General features: G+C 40.8%; 2 protein-coding genes across 2 annotated transcripts; both read right to left on the bottom strand.

Moving 5' to 3' along the window:
* Positions 1-362: 362 nt before the first annotated feature.
* Positions 363-4,202, bottom strand: LOC133835623 (transcription termination factor 2). Its single transcript, XM_062265644.1, has 5 exons — positions 4,023-4,202; positions 2,611-3,965; positions 2,241-2,556; positions 1,320-2,176; positions 363-1,253 (listed from the first exon to the last, which is right to left on the bottom strand). The coding sequence occupies exons 1-5, from the start codon at positions 4,081-4,083 to the stop codon at positions 516-518; spliced, it is 3,327 nt and encodes a 1,108-aa protein (XP_062121628.1). The 5' UTR covers positions 4,084-4,202; the 3' UTR covers positions 363-515.
* A 1,071-nt stretch (positions 4,203-5,273) lies between these two features.
* Positions 5,274-10,118, bottom strand: LOC133835624 (polycomb protein Scm). The gene is made up of 4 exons (XM_062265645.1): positions 9,173-10,118; positions 8,199-9,116; positions 7,041-8,138; positions 5,274-6,975 (listed from the first exon to the last, which is right to left on the bottom strand). The coding sequence occupies exons 1-4, from the start codon at positions 9,704-9,706 to the stop codon at positions 6,838-6,840; spliced, it is 2,688 nt and encodes an 895-aa protein (XP_062121629.1). The 5' UTR covers positions 9,707-10,118; the 3' UTR covers positions 5,274-6,837.
* Positions 10,119-14,684: the final 4,566 nt, after the last annotated feature.

The following is a 14,684-nucleotide window of genomic DNA, read 5'->3' as shown; positions in this document are numbered from 1 at the left end:
GCTGTTGACGCTGATCAAGAATATATATACTTTATAGGGTCGGAGATGCCTCCTTCTACCTGTTACATACATTTCCTCTCGGCACAAAGTTATAATACCCTTCTACCTATGGGTAGCGGGTATAAAAATATATAAATTAAAAATTTAACAGTAGACAAAATATTTCAAGTTAAATGGAACTCACATTGTAACATTTCAAATTGTATCGTAGTTAAACCGAAAAAAGAACAACGCTTCAAAATAAACTTTATTTTATTTATTTATTGGGTTCGTTTTATTTACAGCATATATTTAATTTGAAATGAATAATGAAATTGGGTTCGTTTTATTTACAGCATATATTTAATTTATTAAGTTAAAGTTTAACTTAATAAATTAAATATATGCTGTAAATAAAACGAACCCAATTTCATTTTATCAAGCCGTGGCTAAGGGAAGCTTTCAATATTGCCTAACTACATGTGCCGGCTAGCTTCGAAGTAATTATCCTTATATTAGTGGGAACACAAATGGAACTACATTCCAAACAGACCCTTTAGATCGTCGATGGAGAGCTTGGAACTGACTTTGCCCGTTAACAAGCCATCGGCCAATTCGAGCTTACGATCTTGCAGCACCTTAATACGCTGCTCAACTGTATCCATGCACATCATTTTATATATTACAACATCCTTTTTCTGGCCCACGCGATTAATGCGATCCTGAGCTTGAGCTTCAAGCTGTGGATTCCAGTGCAAATCTAAGAGAATTAAATGGTTGGCTCCAATCAAATTGAGACCAACACCGCCTGCAGTTAGAGACAACAGTAGAATGCGCTTGGAGCTACTTGGATTGTTGAATTCATTGACAATATCTTGACGGTTTTTTACTGGTATGGTGCCATTTAACTCCAATGAAGGAAGTCGCTCCTTATTCAACATGTCGCGCAGAATATCCAGTACAGTTTTCCACTGCGACACAACAATGACCTTATCATCATTCTTCAAAATACTGTTAAGTAATTCCAGGGTTTTCAGCATTTTAGTAGACGGACGATTAAAATCAAATACTGGATTGCTGCGCTTCAGCACATTTTGCGAAGCCTTGGCTATATGTACGTCTTCACCTTCTAACGGACGCTCGACACCGTCATCTGTTTGGCTGGCTGAACTATCGCTAATAGCCAACTTATTGAGTTGTGCTAACAAATCAATTTCCGAAGAAGTTTCTATGCTATCCCCATGGCTCTCATCACCGTTATCTTCCTCCAGCATCTGTAAACAAGTAAATAAAATAAATGTTAATTTAAAGACTACTTTCCATGTCTCATTTGTGCCTACCGCATCAATAAGTCCTGGATGACAACAGATCTGCCTGAGACGCAGCAAAAGCACCAAGATTTCATGGGATTTTACTTCCTTGCTGTGACCAGCCATGCGAGCGAATTTCTCGTGCATTTTATAGTAAGCACCATTGGGATCTTTTATTTGATTGTAAGTGGGTTTGTTGGCGTCCCTCACAAAATTCAAATCCGAATCCTTCTCAGCACGCTGCAGCAGGAACTGAGCGAATAGAGTGCGTGAATAAGTCATAACACGCTGATACACGTTCATTTCATGTTTATCAAGATGCATTTCCACCAACACGATCTTCTTGTTGGGTAAACTATTCAGCTTGCCATTCAATTGCAGTTGAACCTTGGTACGCCTCAGCATTATGGATTTCATAAGTAAATTCAAACGCTCCTGTCCACCAGCACTCTTGTTGTCAATCCACCGCTTCCACGTAGCCAGATCATCAAATGGCGTACAGCGCAGAAATTTAAGCAGCGCATAAACATCAAGTTCCTTATTTTGAATAGGCGTGCCAGTGAGAGACCAACGATATTTGGCAAGCAATTCACTGACAGCCACCGATGACTGCGACTTGTGGTTGCGTATCACGTGAGCCTCGTCGAGAATGACACGTCGCCACTTGACTCCAAAAAGGGCGCCACCAACTTTATGTTCTCTGCTTACAATATTGTAAGTGGTGACCACCATATCGTAGGTGCGGAGATGCTTCGCTTTCGAGTCACGGTTGCTGCCGTGATGCACGCAGACAGTGAGACGATGGCGCGACAACTTGGAACTAACTTCATTCTCCCACTGACGTATCAAACTCGCCGGACAAACTACCAACGTGCCGCCTTGATAATCTGTGTAAAAATGTTAGGAAAACATTAGCGAGTTCTCTTATTTCAAAATGGCTTTTGCACTTACTGTCCTTGCGTCCTTTTGAGTACCAAGCGCCAGTATGGCGATTGTCTTCAGCATCCTCGTCATCGCTGCTCTCAGACTTATTTCCAGAATCACTCTCCTGACGATTTTTGCAAGCAAGCACAAGGGAAATCATGGTTAGCGTCTTTCCCAGACCCATATCATCGGCCAAAATGCCGCCACGAGGACGTTGCTGCTCCCGCCACGACATCCAGGCAAGCGCGTGCTTTTGATGCCCCATTAGCTGGACTTTCAAGCCAGATGGATCCTCTGCTTGCACATCCTCTCCTGGGCAGTCCTTCAATGATCCATGCAAATCCTGCAAGGATACAAAATGTAATATCCAAATTAAATGTACTAAATATTTACGCACCTTCAGTGATTCCACAGTCAGTGCTTTCTGGGCATTGAACGTTGCCAAGCCTTGAGTGCCCGTGTGTGTGGGTTGTATTAAATTGACTGCTGCAGACAGGTCATTCCAATCCAACTCCTTGTCCACAGGCTTTGACATTTGCGGCTTCTGTGGCAACTGCACTTTTTTGGGCGTCTCTTCACGCTGAACATTGCAACCCTCCAGGTATCGGATTTTCTTGTTAATCTCCTCTTGCAGTCCACTGATGCGTTTTTTGATCTGAACACCATTATCGGGCAGCTTATGAGCGACCTTCTCGAATAGTTGTTCAGCCTCGCTCTTTTTCAGACGCAGCGCGGCAATCTCGCGCATCTCCTTCGCATAGAAATCACGCGACACATTTACGCTTTTCACACTTGCCTCTTTGACGATAGTGGAGTCATCTAAGGGAGCGCCAATGCTGTTGTTATTCTGCGATTGGTTTTCTTTATTGTTGCTGGACTCCTCATCGCTGCTACTGGATATCTCAATTGGTATCTCTTTGTTACTGAGGATGAGTACATCACTGGACGAGGAGTTTGTGGACTCACAGCCAGTCTGCTGCTCCGACTGTTCAACAACAGGAAACAGCGTTGAGTGCAACTTTTCTTCAATGTTGCGTACGAATTGTGTGCTATAGCGTGGCGCATCAGTGGAGACTGCCTCCTCATGTGCGTCCACATCATCATCGTTAGGAGGATCATCAGTTGTTTTATTAGAGGTGGCTGCTGCTTCATGACTCTCTAAATCTTCATGGTAAGTGGCATTGGCATCGGTGGGCTTCTCCTCCTCCGCCACCGTCTTCTGTTCCTCGTCAGACTCTATCTCACTGGAATCATCATCAATGTCTTGCGGACGCACACCTGTGATGCTCATGCGCGTGCGCGGTGATAAACCGCGTTGATCCAGCTCATCCTCCTCCTCGCTGGCGGAAACAATCACAGCTCTGCGGCGCCCCCCAGTTTTTGCGTTGCTCTCCAAATCTTCATGGTAAGTGGCATTCGCATCGCTGGACCTCTCCTCCTCCTCCTCCTCCTCCTCCGCCACCGTCTTCTGTTCCTCGTCAGACTCTATCTCACTGGAATCATCATCAATGTCCTGCGGACGCACACCTGTGATGCTCATGCGCGTGCGCGGCGACAAACCGCGTTGATCCAGCTCATCCTCCTCCTCGCTGTCGGAAACAATCACAGCCCCGCGGCGCCCCCCAGTTTTTGCCTTGCTCTGGCGAGGTATACTTTCATCGTCGGATTCCGTATCCAGCACTGTTACATTGGCACTGGGCACTTCACTCTCCACACTTTCATCGTGTTTGCTGCTGTGGTCACTTGAGGTTCCTTGAGACATCACAAATTAGTTTTCACACGTCTCTCTTAAATTCTGGGATGGCTCACCTGATGCCGACTGACTGACTACGCTCTCTTCTTCGGAATAGTACTCACTCTCACTAGACATGTTTCGTATGGCCAAATTAAAAAATCACGCTATTAAACAATTTTTAGGCGCCAGTTAATTTCAACTTGCGCACTTCACAATCACACATACATTCAATGACTGAAATATCAACTATCGACTACGATAAGGCTTATATATTCGATGTTTATGTGCTGTGTTATCGATCGGCCTGCTGTTTTCACTGGATTCGTACTGTTTAAAACTCTTTTATTTAATTTGTTATTGACATAAATTTCCAAGTACAAATAATATCACCTTTTTTTTATATCTTCGCACTTTTTATAAATCATAATGAAACCATCGATAAGTTCGATCAACAACAATAAAAAACAAGTCTGGTATGTACACACTGGTCATAAAATTTTTCAAAAATTGTCGTTACATTGCAATCCCAAGTAATAAAATAATAATGTATAAAATATTTTAAAGTTTATAATATGAGACAAAAAGTGCTACATTGGTCAATTTCGATAATATCGCGACCCCAGTGCTTCTTAGGCAACCTGCTGCTCTTCACGAAGTGTTCCGTATTGATGCGCTTCACTCCTTGACAGCACTTGCAACCTGATTGTCTAGTCGATTCTTCAAGCTCATAAAGTTTATCAAACAATTCTGTTCTGGGTATTTCGGGGCGATCTTCCACGTCGAACTTTTTATTGCAGCGTTTAAATGTTTGAGCTGTGGTAAAAAGTTTATTCTTTTTATAGGAATATTTTTCCTTTAACCAATCATGGTTCTGTGATGGCTGAAGTGATGTATCGCTTATAGAAATCCACAGATCATCTCCGCAAGTGACCGAATTCATTACTTTGTCTGTACAAGTAATTTATATATGTATATATATTTTTTTAGTTTTATTTTTGGCAGAGCCGACTATTCTGAATAATAATCCAAACTTTTAGTTATTATACAGATCGAAATGAAGTTTTTAATTGTTTAGTAGTATAGTTCACTGGGCACTAACAAAAATTATTTATGTATATATTTTCCTTTATTCAGATTTCAATTGTCTGATACAATGCCATCGTTCTTCTCTATAGATACATAACATTAAATGAATTAAATAACTAGTCACTTAAATCTAATTAATATTAAGGGGAAAACAAAAGGAATATATATAGGTATTAATACAATAATAATTCATGCGTGTGTTTTGTATTTTAACTAGCGTGTGAGTTTGTTTTTTGTTATTGTGTGTGAATCGGTTTAGCTTGTTTTATAGCAAATATAATTTTCGCTTTCTTCTGGTAATTGTATTCCAAGGAGCTTTAGATTGACTTGTTCTAATTTGTTTATTTGCGCATACGCATACGTGGTAAATGCCTTGTAATTTCCTATATTTGTATCTAGAGATTAGCCAAAGGGGGGTTAGTATTTAATTTTTAAGTATACTTTCATGAATTTCCGTCTAATTTTATGATTATATGCAATGGTTCATAATTTAATAATTTACCTGTGTCCGTCCGAGAGAGTAATTTATAGTATGCTTCGTATCGTATAATGATTCACCACCATGTCTGTTTTTGTGTGAGAATGTGAATGTCTGAGATGTATAATATTGTTTCTGGGGTCTGGAAAGACTTTATGTAGATGAGGCGATCTGCTGGAAAACTGACAAGAGCTGCAACAATAGCCGACTAAATAGTCGCCAATTGTGGCCCTTATATTTTGCGACATATTGTGTCAGGAATAGATATTACGAATTGAACAATTTTCCAAGTTTAATAATAGTGTATACAGTTTGCTATGTATATGTATGTACGTATGTATAAGTATCTTATGTGTAAATGTGTGTGAGTGTTTGTGTGTAAATAAAAGTAATGAGAAATATTGCGTACGAGTGTCTATATCAGTATGGATAATGTATACATATATATATGTTATGCATATATATGCATGCACAATTGAGTGTGTGTGTGTGTGTATTTGTCTGTTTTACAAAGCACCTTTTGGCGCTTTCGAGTAATTGTGTTTTACATTTAGATGATTCGTTTCATTTTTGCTTTCAGTTGGGTGTCTACGTTGCTTACGTGTCTACAAATAAAATTAAACAAATTGTTTGTTCTCACTTAAATAATAGTGCTAAAATTAAGCAAACATTGTAATAGGTAATGAAACGTAATCAATACATACATAATTACAAAATTATATGTAAAGTTATGTACAGTTATTTTCAATTTGGATTCTCCATTCATATTTTTGTTTTGGAAATACAAAGGAAATGCTTATTCTTTTTTATTACAATTATTTTCTGTGCCTAATGTGCGTGTGTGTGTGTTTTGTCTGTGTATGCATGTGTTTATGTTGAGTGTAATAAATATTAGTATGCATATGCATTTAAAAGTAATTTTTTGTTTTGTTTTGACGTTTTTCTTGGATGAAAAACTGATATTTCGAATATGAGTTTTTGGAATTTGAAGTTTTTGCTCGACGTTTTGTTTTGGTTTGTTAGTTTTTCTTTTTTTCGCGTATGTTTGACATTATTCGCATTAGAATGTTATTGTGAAATTACATTTTAAATTAATTATTTGTGTGCTTTAACTTCATTAATGCCAAACACATTACAAATCTATGCATATCGTTCTGTTTTCTTCATTCTTACTTGCTTGTTTTTTTTTTTATGTTTACTTTTACTTTTACTTTTAAAGGAGGTACTAATTTGTTAACACTTCTGGGATGGGCTCGGCACGGGGAAATCCGATTGATTGCGTCCTTGCATCTGCACCTGCTTCAGTCCCATTCCCGTTGACTCATTTACAAAGCCAGATTATTTCGTCGTCCGTTAACCTTATTCACTAGATTGCATATTTTTAAGGCTGGTCCTAGCTTTAGGCCCATATATTTCATCATCATCTCTGAGTTAAGTAAAAGTAAAGCTTTACCATCGATTTCCTATAGTTGAGCAAAGAAAATTAATAAACTATTTAAGATGAAGTATGTATGATTTGAATACTTACATGCTTTCTGAAGAGATCGCCATGCACGGCTAGGGAATTGTCATTGCTTTCGATGTACTGGATAACCTCCTCGATAGACCAATCGATCGGTTGTGCTCGCAGATGCGAACACGACGCTGACGTCGGCGTGCTATGCGGTGATGTGATTGCCGCCCCACCATAGCTACTGGATGCAGCGGTTGCAACGGGCGCAGTGGCTGCTTTGGCTGCACTGGCAGCTGGCGCTGCTGAGCAGGCAGATTGCGAGGCTGTGAATGGCGTCGATACTGACGAAGGAAACGAGGCGCTTGAGGATAATGTTGTGGGTGATTTATAGTAGCCGCTAGGCGCCTTGGCAGTCAGCTGCTCGGGATGCACTTCGGCAACCAGCGGTGCAAGATATTTTCCAATCGCACTCGTATTCGCAGTGCCACCCGCCAAGCTGCTGCTGCTGCTACTGCTGCTGGAAGAGGTGCTGGTGTTGCTGCTGGGCGGTGAGGAGTCCGAATTGTTGCCACTTGCCTCTTGATTGCAGTTGCCATTGTTGTTCATATGCTGGAATCGCACCTTACGCAGCGCCTGTGCTTGACTTTGTGATTGTGGCTGCGAGTGCGACTGTGTCTGGGGCAGGGACTGTGAATGTGTCTGTGATGGGACTGTGGCTGCGGCGGCAACTGTTGGCGGCACTCCATTTGGCTCCGTTTTAATGTTTACCTTTCCATTATTGCTACTACTACTGTTGTTATTGTTGTTGCTGTTGTTGTTATTGTTGTGGTTTACTGCCTCTTTGCTGGTCTTTGCCTGCGCCTTGCTTGCAGCCTGCTGCTGCTTCACGCCCGCCTCCTGCTTAATGATGAGCGGCTTCTCTGCGGGCGATGTTGGCGTCGGTGTGGCAGACTTTGACTGCCGACCCCGCTTCTCGGCAAGCACTGGGGACGATGGCGGCGTTGCTGTTTGCGCCAGCTGCCGCTTGCGACTTGTCGCACACTTTTTACACTCCTCTGTCTCGGGCACCAGTGAGATGAAATTCACACATGCCTTGCATGTGGTGCATAGCGTCTTGATGAATTGCGCCAGACTCTCGTCATCCTTCATCCGCAGCGGTGACGGTATTTTCACCTGCAGAACCAATTGCAATAAGGATTAGTAACGTTACAAGCGATAGAGTTACAGACTTACCGTAAAATTCTTGCCAGCAGCTGTCACAATATGCACATCGCCGTCCAGCTCAAAGAGCAGTCGCGACAACTGCTGCGTGTCGGCGCTGGCGGCCAGCACCTCCTGCAGACAGAGCTTGGCGAGCGTTTCGTGGGTCTGTCCCGTTACCATCGATGGCAGCTTGGAGCTGTTGATGAACGGTCCCGCCTTGCAATTGGGATGAAAGTGCGCTGTGACCGGCGAGGCGGGCACCATGGCATCGGATTCGGCAACAACGGTGTGACGAGGACGCGGACAACGCTGTTTTCCCGAACTCGAGTCCATACGCGATTTGTGACCTGGCGGCTGCATAGGATGACAACTGCGTGCACACCAGCCGGCTGGAAAAATGTCGCGCGATCGATAGTTGCACCAGTAGTCAAAGGCGCCGCGCCAGCCATCGAATGTCACATGGATCTGGTCGTCTTTGATGGCATCAACTGTTGCACAGCAAATCAGTTGGGGATTCTTTTTGTCCACAGCCTCTAGCTTCTGGCCCACCTGATATAGATTCGATGGTGGCGTGGGTGGCTCCGGTTGAAAGATCTCCTCGGGCGCCACCATGGCATTGTTGAGAATCTTGCAGAGATAGCCGGGCCAACTGGAAGCGTTCATGCGAAATCCGAGTGGTGGCTGCAACATGCCGCCATTCTTCTCACAATGACCGATGGCATGAATTTCCGTAGAGTCAACGAGACGCCAGAAATCATTCTGCGAGTCGCTGCCATCGAGACGCAAGCGCAGTCGTGAGCCCAGCACTCCGACCACAGTGGCAATGCAGGTGGAGGTGACATTTCGGGGATCCAGGGCCTCCAGTTTCATGCCGATCTTGAAGTCATTGTTGGGCGGATTCAACGCCTGTTTGAAACACTCGGGAGGAGCTGCCTCGCTGCCAGTTTCCTGCAATCAACAACAGACAATAAGAGGAGATTGGGGAGAGATATGGGAAGACTTACCTCTAAGTACGCATCCCAGTCAAATACATGAAAACTCTCGTACTGAAAGGGACCTGTGGGAGCTGGGGCGCCGCTGCTGAGCAGCTTTCGATCGCCATCGGTGGCACCGCCAGCGCCTGCGCCGCCGGCGCCGCTGCTGTGTCGCATGGATCCGTTCTTCTTCTGATGTTTGTTCATGCACATTACGGTGCAGAACTCCTTGTTGGGCGCCCCCTCGCGTATCACATTATCGCACTGAGTGCACGCCCCCTTGCTGTACGCCTTCCTGAACTCGGCGATGCACGTCTCCGAGCAGAACTCCTTTTTGCCCGTCTGCGTGGGTAGCACATATTGAAGTGGCAGCTTCCCCTCCCCACACCAAGTGCAAGTGGCGCGCTTTGCTGGCCGACCGCGCGCACGCTGCTGCGTTGGCGTCGTTTGTGGGGTGGAGTTCGAGTTGGCGTTCGTGCTTGCGTTTGTGTTGGCTGCTGCGCTGCTGGCGTTGACGTTGCCGTTGCTGCCACTGCTGGCGCTGCTGTCGCGTCCGCCAGACATTGTTTGTGTATTTTGTTATTTATTCAATGTTTTTCGTTTCTTGTATATAGTCGCACTTATGATTAATCAATTTGGCATCTTTGTGATGCGGTTAACACTTTGCAGCGATGCAGCTGCAGCTCTCATGAGTAAAAACACTTTTTGTCACGGTTCTATGCAATTCAATTTTAGCGGCGTTCTCGAGGTCACGTAATAACAATTTGTATATTTGTTGTTGACTGTGCAAATGGCATTGCAACATTGATACGCGCACATTCGAGCACAACATTAACGCGCTCGTATTCTTAAAAATGCGTAATAATTGTTGTTGGTACGCGCCTTAATTATACTTGCGATTGCGAATTAAAATCTTATTTTTTATTTTTCTTTGCATTTGCGTTCCGCCATATTTGTTTTCTTAGCGATGAACCTGCGTTAGAGATGTGCGTAATCGGAGTAACTGCTAGTTATCGCATTTATTTTTCATTATCGAATAAGGGTTGAATGGACGAATATTTGTGAATAGTATTTGCTTTCTATACATAAATATAATATGTAATTAAAGCAACCACAATTTACAAATTAATAAAATAAATACAATTTAGGAAATGGAATAAAATTCTTGATATTGTTCCCAAGTATCACATTCGATTGTCTTCACAACCGTTAAGCAGCGTATAACTAGCGCCATCTATATTTGGTATTTGTTGATTTGCACAAAAGCGGAGTTGGCGCGCAAATTCAAATATAAGTTATGATGGAAATTGAAGATAAAGTGGTCAATTAAAATCTAAACTTACTATGAAATTTGTATGTCTTTTGTTTATATATAATTGATAATTGTACAAAATAGAACTATTTTTAGTATTACATATAATATTAATGTAATAGAAATTTTTTAATCAAATTAAACGAGGAAACAGTTGATTTCAACGAAAAGCATATAATATTTTTAGATAAAACAAAATAGTTTGATAAGTTGCAAATATAAAAGACGCGAGGCATAAAAGTAATTTAACTCTCGAAACTTTTCTTGTTAATTAATGCGTCCATTGAAGATATTTGTCGCCAGCTGTTGAAAAGGCTTTTTATCACATACGCTATACATAGAGAAAAACGCATCTATTGTATCGAAATTCGAAATCTATCAAGTGCAGTGGGTTCTATTTCCCGCTGAATGTTGTTGGCAATTCTTTCTTTATATGGATTGTGTGGTTTGTGGTTGTATCTTGTCCATTCTGAAATACAGAAATAGGAATAGATTGTGTGGTTAAAGGGTTTGTATCAAATATGACCTACTTGTTTTTCGTACAATAATTAAATTAAGTGCACAACCATAAATTGGCGGGCTCAACACGAAATTACCAAAATAATGCAATTAGGCGCAGCAAAATGGCCCCAACACCCGCTGTGACATCGCACCCCCCCCAATACCAAGCATATTGATTTCTCTAGCTTATGTATTTCTGCATTGCGCTCATAAATCAAATTTGGACCGGCCACAGGCACAAACAGTTGACAAATGCTCCAACATAGTGGGTGTGGATTGGTTTTCGCTTTGGCGCTGGATTTGGCGTTGACTAGAAGCCAATGCGCGCTCTTTTAACAACAAATCAATGCCAAAATCTCAGCGTAGAAATCAAATTCACACAACACTGTCTGACTGTGTGACTGACAGGAACAGCCGTTTGTGCTGCTGGCTACAATACTAGAATGAGTGTTGCAACGAAATAAATTCGTCAGTTTTCCGCCTCCAACAGTCATAATTTACGTTCACTAGGGAGCAAGCAGCAGCTGCTCGGATGAATGCATCAAAATCACGGAATGCAAATAAAATTGTTGCCGTATTTTTAGTTGGCTTTACAAAGAGCAGAACATTAAATCCGGACAATAATTCTGTATACCCATCAGAAACATCTAAGCTTCAACCTGTTTAGATTAAAATGAAACCACAGACAAAAGTCCGAAAGAAAAAGTTAACTGAGGAGCACTTTGATAGCTGCTCAGACCGAAAAGTTGAGCACATAATTATTGCTGCTGTCCAAGCATAAAAGTTTTTTCTGGCTGTCTTAGTTAAATATTTCTCTCTGCTTTGGCAAAACTTTTTCGACTACCTTTTAGCTGCAGATTTTGCATCACTCCAGTTTCTTCTTGAGGCATAAGAGAAATAATCCGCTCGAGAAATTACGACGTTAATGAAATTAAGCCTTAAAAAAAGAGTATTTGACGTGAATCCATTTGTTTGATCTAGCATAACGCTAAATTATTACAAAGAGTTTAAATGCAGTTTGCTGGCGATGAAAATCAGTCAATCGGTCAATCAGTTTGTCAATAAGTTTCGTTTTGAATCCCTTCAACCTTTGAACCCCGTCGAAGCCGTCAAGTAGTCAAGTAGGAAACTTGGGGTATGTCATCAATTAATAATTGGTTTATTTTATCGTCAGCAGCAGCTGCGAAGATGTCCCTCAGGTTCCTTGACACTATGCCATGTGACAAGCAGACATGCTGACGGAGCCCCAAGCTAGGGATGGGGTTTAAAGGGGATGTGCTTTGGCCCCATCAGCATGCATAATTGAGTCGAGTGGCGTTCACCGTTTAGACGCTTGTCACATTGACGATGCTCAATTAGAAACTGCCTTCCCCCAGAACAACGCCTCTCTCTCTCTCACTCTGTGCTCTTTGCCCTTATTGACTTATTACGCAAATCAAATAAAAGATAGTCAGGCAGGGATTGGAGGGTTAGTTGGGTGGTTCGATGGCTCGGGGGTTGACTCCTTGAGTCGGGATTTGAACTTTGCGATGATTTTAATCAGCACGTTAATGAGTTTATCTCTCTGTCAGCTCAAGTGCTTCACATTAAATGCTGTGTTAATGATGCTCTTATCGCTACTGCGGCTATTGACAGAATAACATGTTGTTGCCCCAATAATGAATGAATAACTTAAAGTTGCGGCAGTCATACTCATCTAAAAATGCCTGAGAAATAATTTATAAAGTTTGGTAAGTGCATCGGAAATATGGCAGGATTTTGTTATCGAAGAGACTTCACCCAACATATATATGCTTGTATGTAATTCACAATGAATGAAATATTTAAAATTTAACATATTTAAAATATACTGTTACCTATCTATGATTTGCTATTTTTCTCGTAGCAACTTAATTTCTCGGTGCTATTTTAATTTATCGATTTTTTCAATTTCTTCATAATAGTCAACTGTTGCTATATTTTTCGTTGAAACAATTTTGAATTTACCCTAAAATGTCATTTAATGCTGTTTAATACTCTATTTATGCTAAGTGCATCTGCTTCAATGATGCAGCTCTATGAGGCAAGTATTACACTAAAACAGCATTAAGTGAACAGCTGTTTAGGGTTGAGAAAGTAAACAAACTCAGGCAGAAAGAAGAAGAATATTGAAAAAATCAACCGAAAATTAGCAATTCAATAAATTATGCGACATTGATGGCATTTAAAAAGTATAAGTATATATCAATTTAAATTATTATATCAATTGACTCTTCTTATTTCCGTTTTACTTCATAAGAATCAACTGGGTCTACAACGATCATGTTTTTCCTTAAGAATTGCAAGCAATTTCAAATTATTCTAAGGCGCCTAAATTGGCAAGAATACTCCGCTGATTTCTTATCGATAGTGGACATTTTTCGATAAATATACCAAAATATTCAAAATAATCATTGCCGCATGATCAATGATGCGGCTCCATTAGCCGTCCCTCTCTTACAGGTATCCGCTTATGGAATGATGCGGCAAAAGGTTTTACTTAACAGAATGTTCTATGATGAAGACCAGTCTAAGCAGCTTTTAAAAAGAATGGGACATTTTTAAACTTAATTACAGATCGCTTTTTAGTTTCATCTTGTTTTACGGCATCAGATTATGGCCTTCAATAGCACCACACTCGAAACATTTACTTGATGCCTCGCACAGTTGGTGTCAGCAACTTTCTGACAGATTTCAATCAGCCTCAAGCCAAAGGGATAACCCGTAGGACGACAGCGGCGCCTAGGTAAGCGAGAAACATGAGGACTCGGCCCACGTGTTTAATTATACCTGAACACGCATTGACAGCGATTAAAAATCATGTCAACGCCACCATGAGCAACAGGCATCAGGCAGCAGGCAACGACATCCTGGCTACGTGCACGCTTAAAGCAAACGAGAAACGTGGTTTGCTTATTGCGCAAAGGACGATGATGCATGATGAATGTGATGAGTGGTGGCAAGATTCAACACTGTTGCGCCAACATTTTGACACTTAATTGAAGCACGAGGTTAACACCACAGACCAACGTGTGGTTCAAATGGATCAATCTAAAAACCCTCATGAAACAAATAAACCGAAATTCAAATTAATTAATCTAGTTGGAAATGTGCATGGATAATAACTCCCAAACATACATACACATATTTAGCTACCAAAAAAATATAAAAATAAACAAAATATTTTAATTTTAAAATCTTCTCTAATTACATTTACTATTGTTGGTTTATTTTAGTTCTTTTAATAATAAACTACTAAATAATGAATAAGATAAACTTACTTATGTATATTCTCACATTCATAATATTTCAATACTTACACCATGTAATCCAAAAATTTAAGAAATTACAATAAAGAATCCAAGGAATGTGAGTTATTTTAATAATAGTACATTCTACACGGATAAAAGTTCTTTACTTTCAATTAACTTCAAATTCCGATAATAACGTTTTTCAAACATTTTGTTCCCAATATCGTACGTAATAAAAGTGTTCTCATTTCAATATGATTAATATTTCCATTAACAACAGACTCTTAGTGTAGTGGGGGAAAAATATATATTAAGTTTTGTGAGTCAAAAATATGGCTAAGCTAATTTGTCTAAAATAAATAAACATTCAAAGTTACATAATATTGTAGTAGAAATTCTACATGCAAATAATTGTTTACATTTGTTGATTTAAAACTTATTTATTATATACATATATATT

This window comes from Drosophila sulfurigaster, chromosome 2R, assembly GCF_023558435.1.
Source record: "Drosophila sulfurigaster albostrigata strain 15112-1811.04 chromosome 2R, ASM2355843v2, whole genome shotgun sequence".
Lineage (NCBI taxonomy): Eukaryota > Metazoa > Arthropoda > Insecta > Diptera > Drosophilidae > Drosophila > Drosophila sulfurigaster.
Note: the sequence above shows the minus strand (reverse complement) of the source record. Positions and strands in the feature narration are given on the sequence as shown.

Coding starts and splice junctions, on each gene's coding strand:
- LOC133835623 (XM_062265644.1), bottom strand. CDS start 4,083: ATGTCTAGTGAGAGTGAGTACTATTCCGAAGAAGAGAGCGTAGTCAGT. Junction 3,966..4,022: donor AGTCAGTCAGTCGGCATCAG/GTGAGCCATCCC, acceptor TGATGTCTCAAG/GAACCTCAAGTGACCACAGC. Junction 1,254..1,319: donor ATCCAGGACTTATTGATGCG/GTAGGCACAAAT, acceptor ACTTGTTTACAG/ATGCTGGAGGAAGATAACGG.
- LOC133835624 (XM_062265645.1), bottom strand. CDS start 9,706: ATGTCTGGCGGACGCGACAGCAGCGCCAGCAGTGGCAGCAACGGCAAC. Junction 8,139..8,198: donor CTGCTGGCAAGAATTTTACG/GTAAGTCTGTAA, acceptor TTGGTTCTGCAG/GTGAAAATACCGTCACCGCT. Junction 6,976..7,040: donor GCGATCTCTTCAGAAAGCAT/GTAAGTATTCAA, acceptor GCTCAACTATAG/GAAATCGATGGTAAAGCTTT.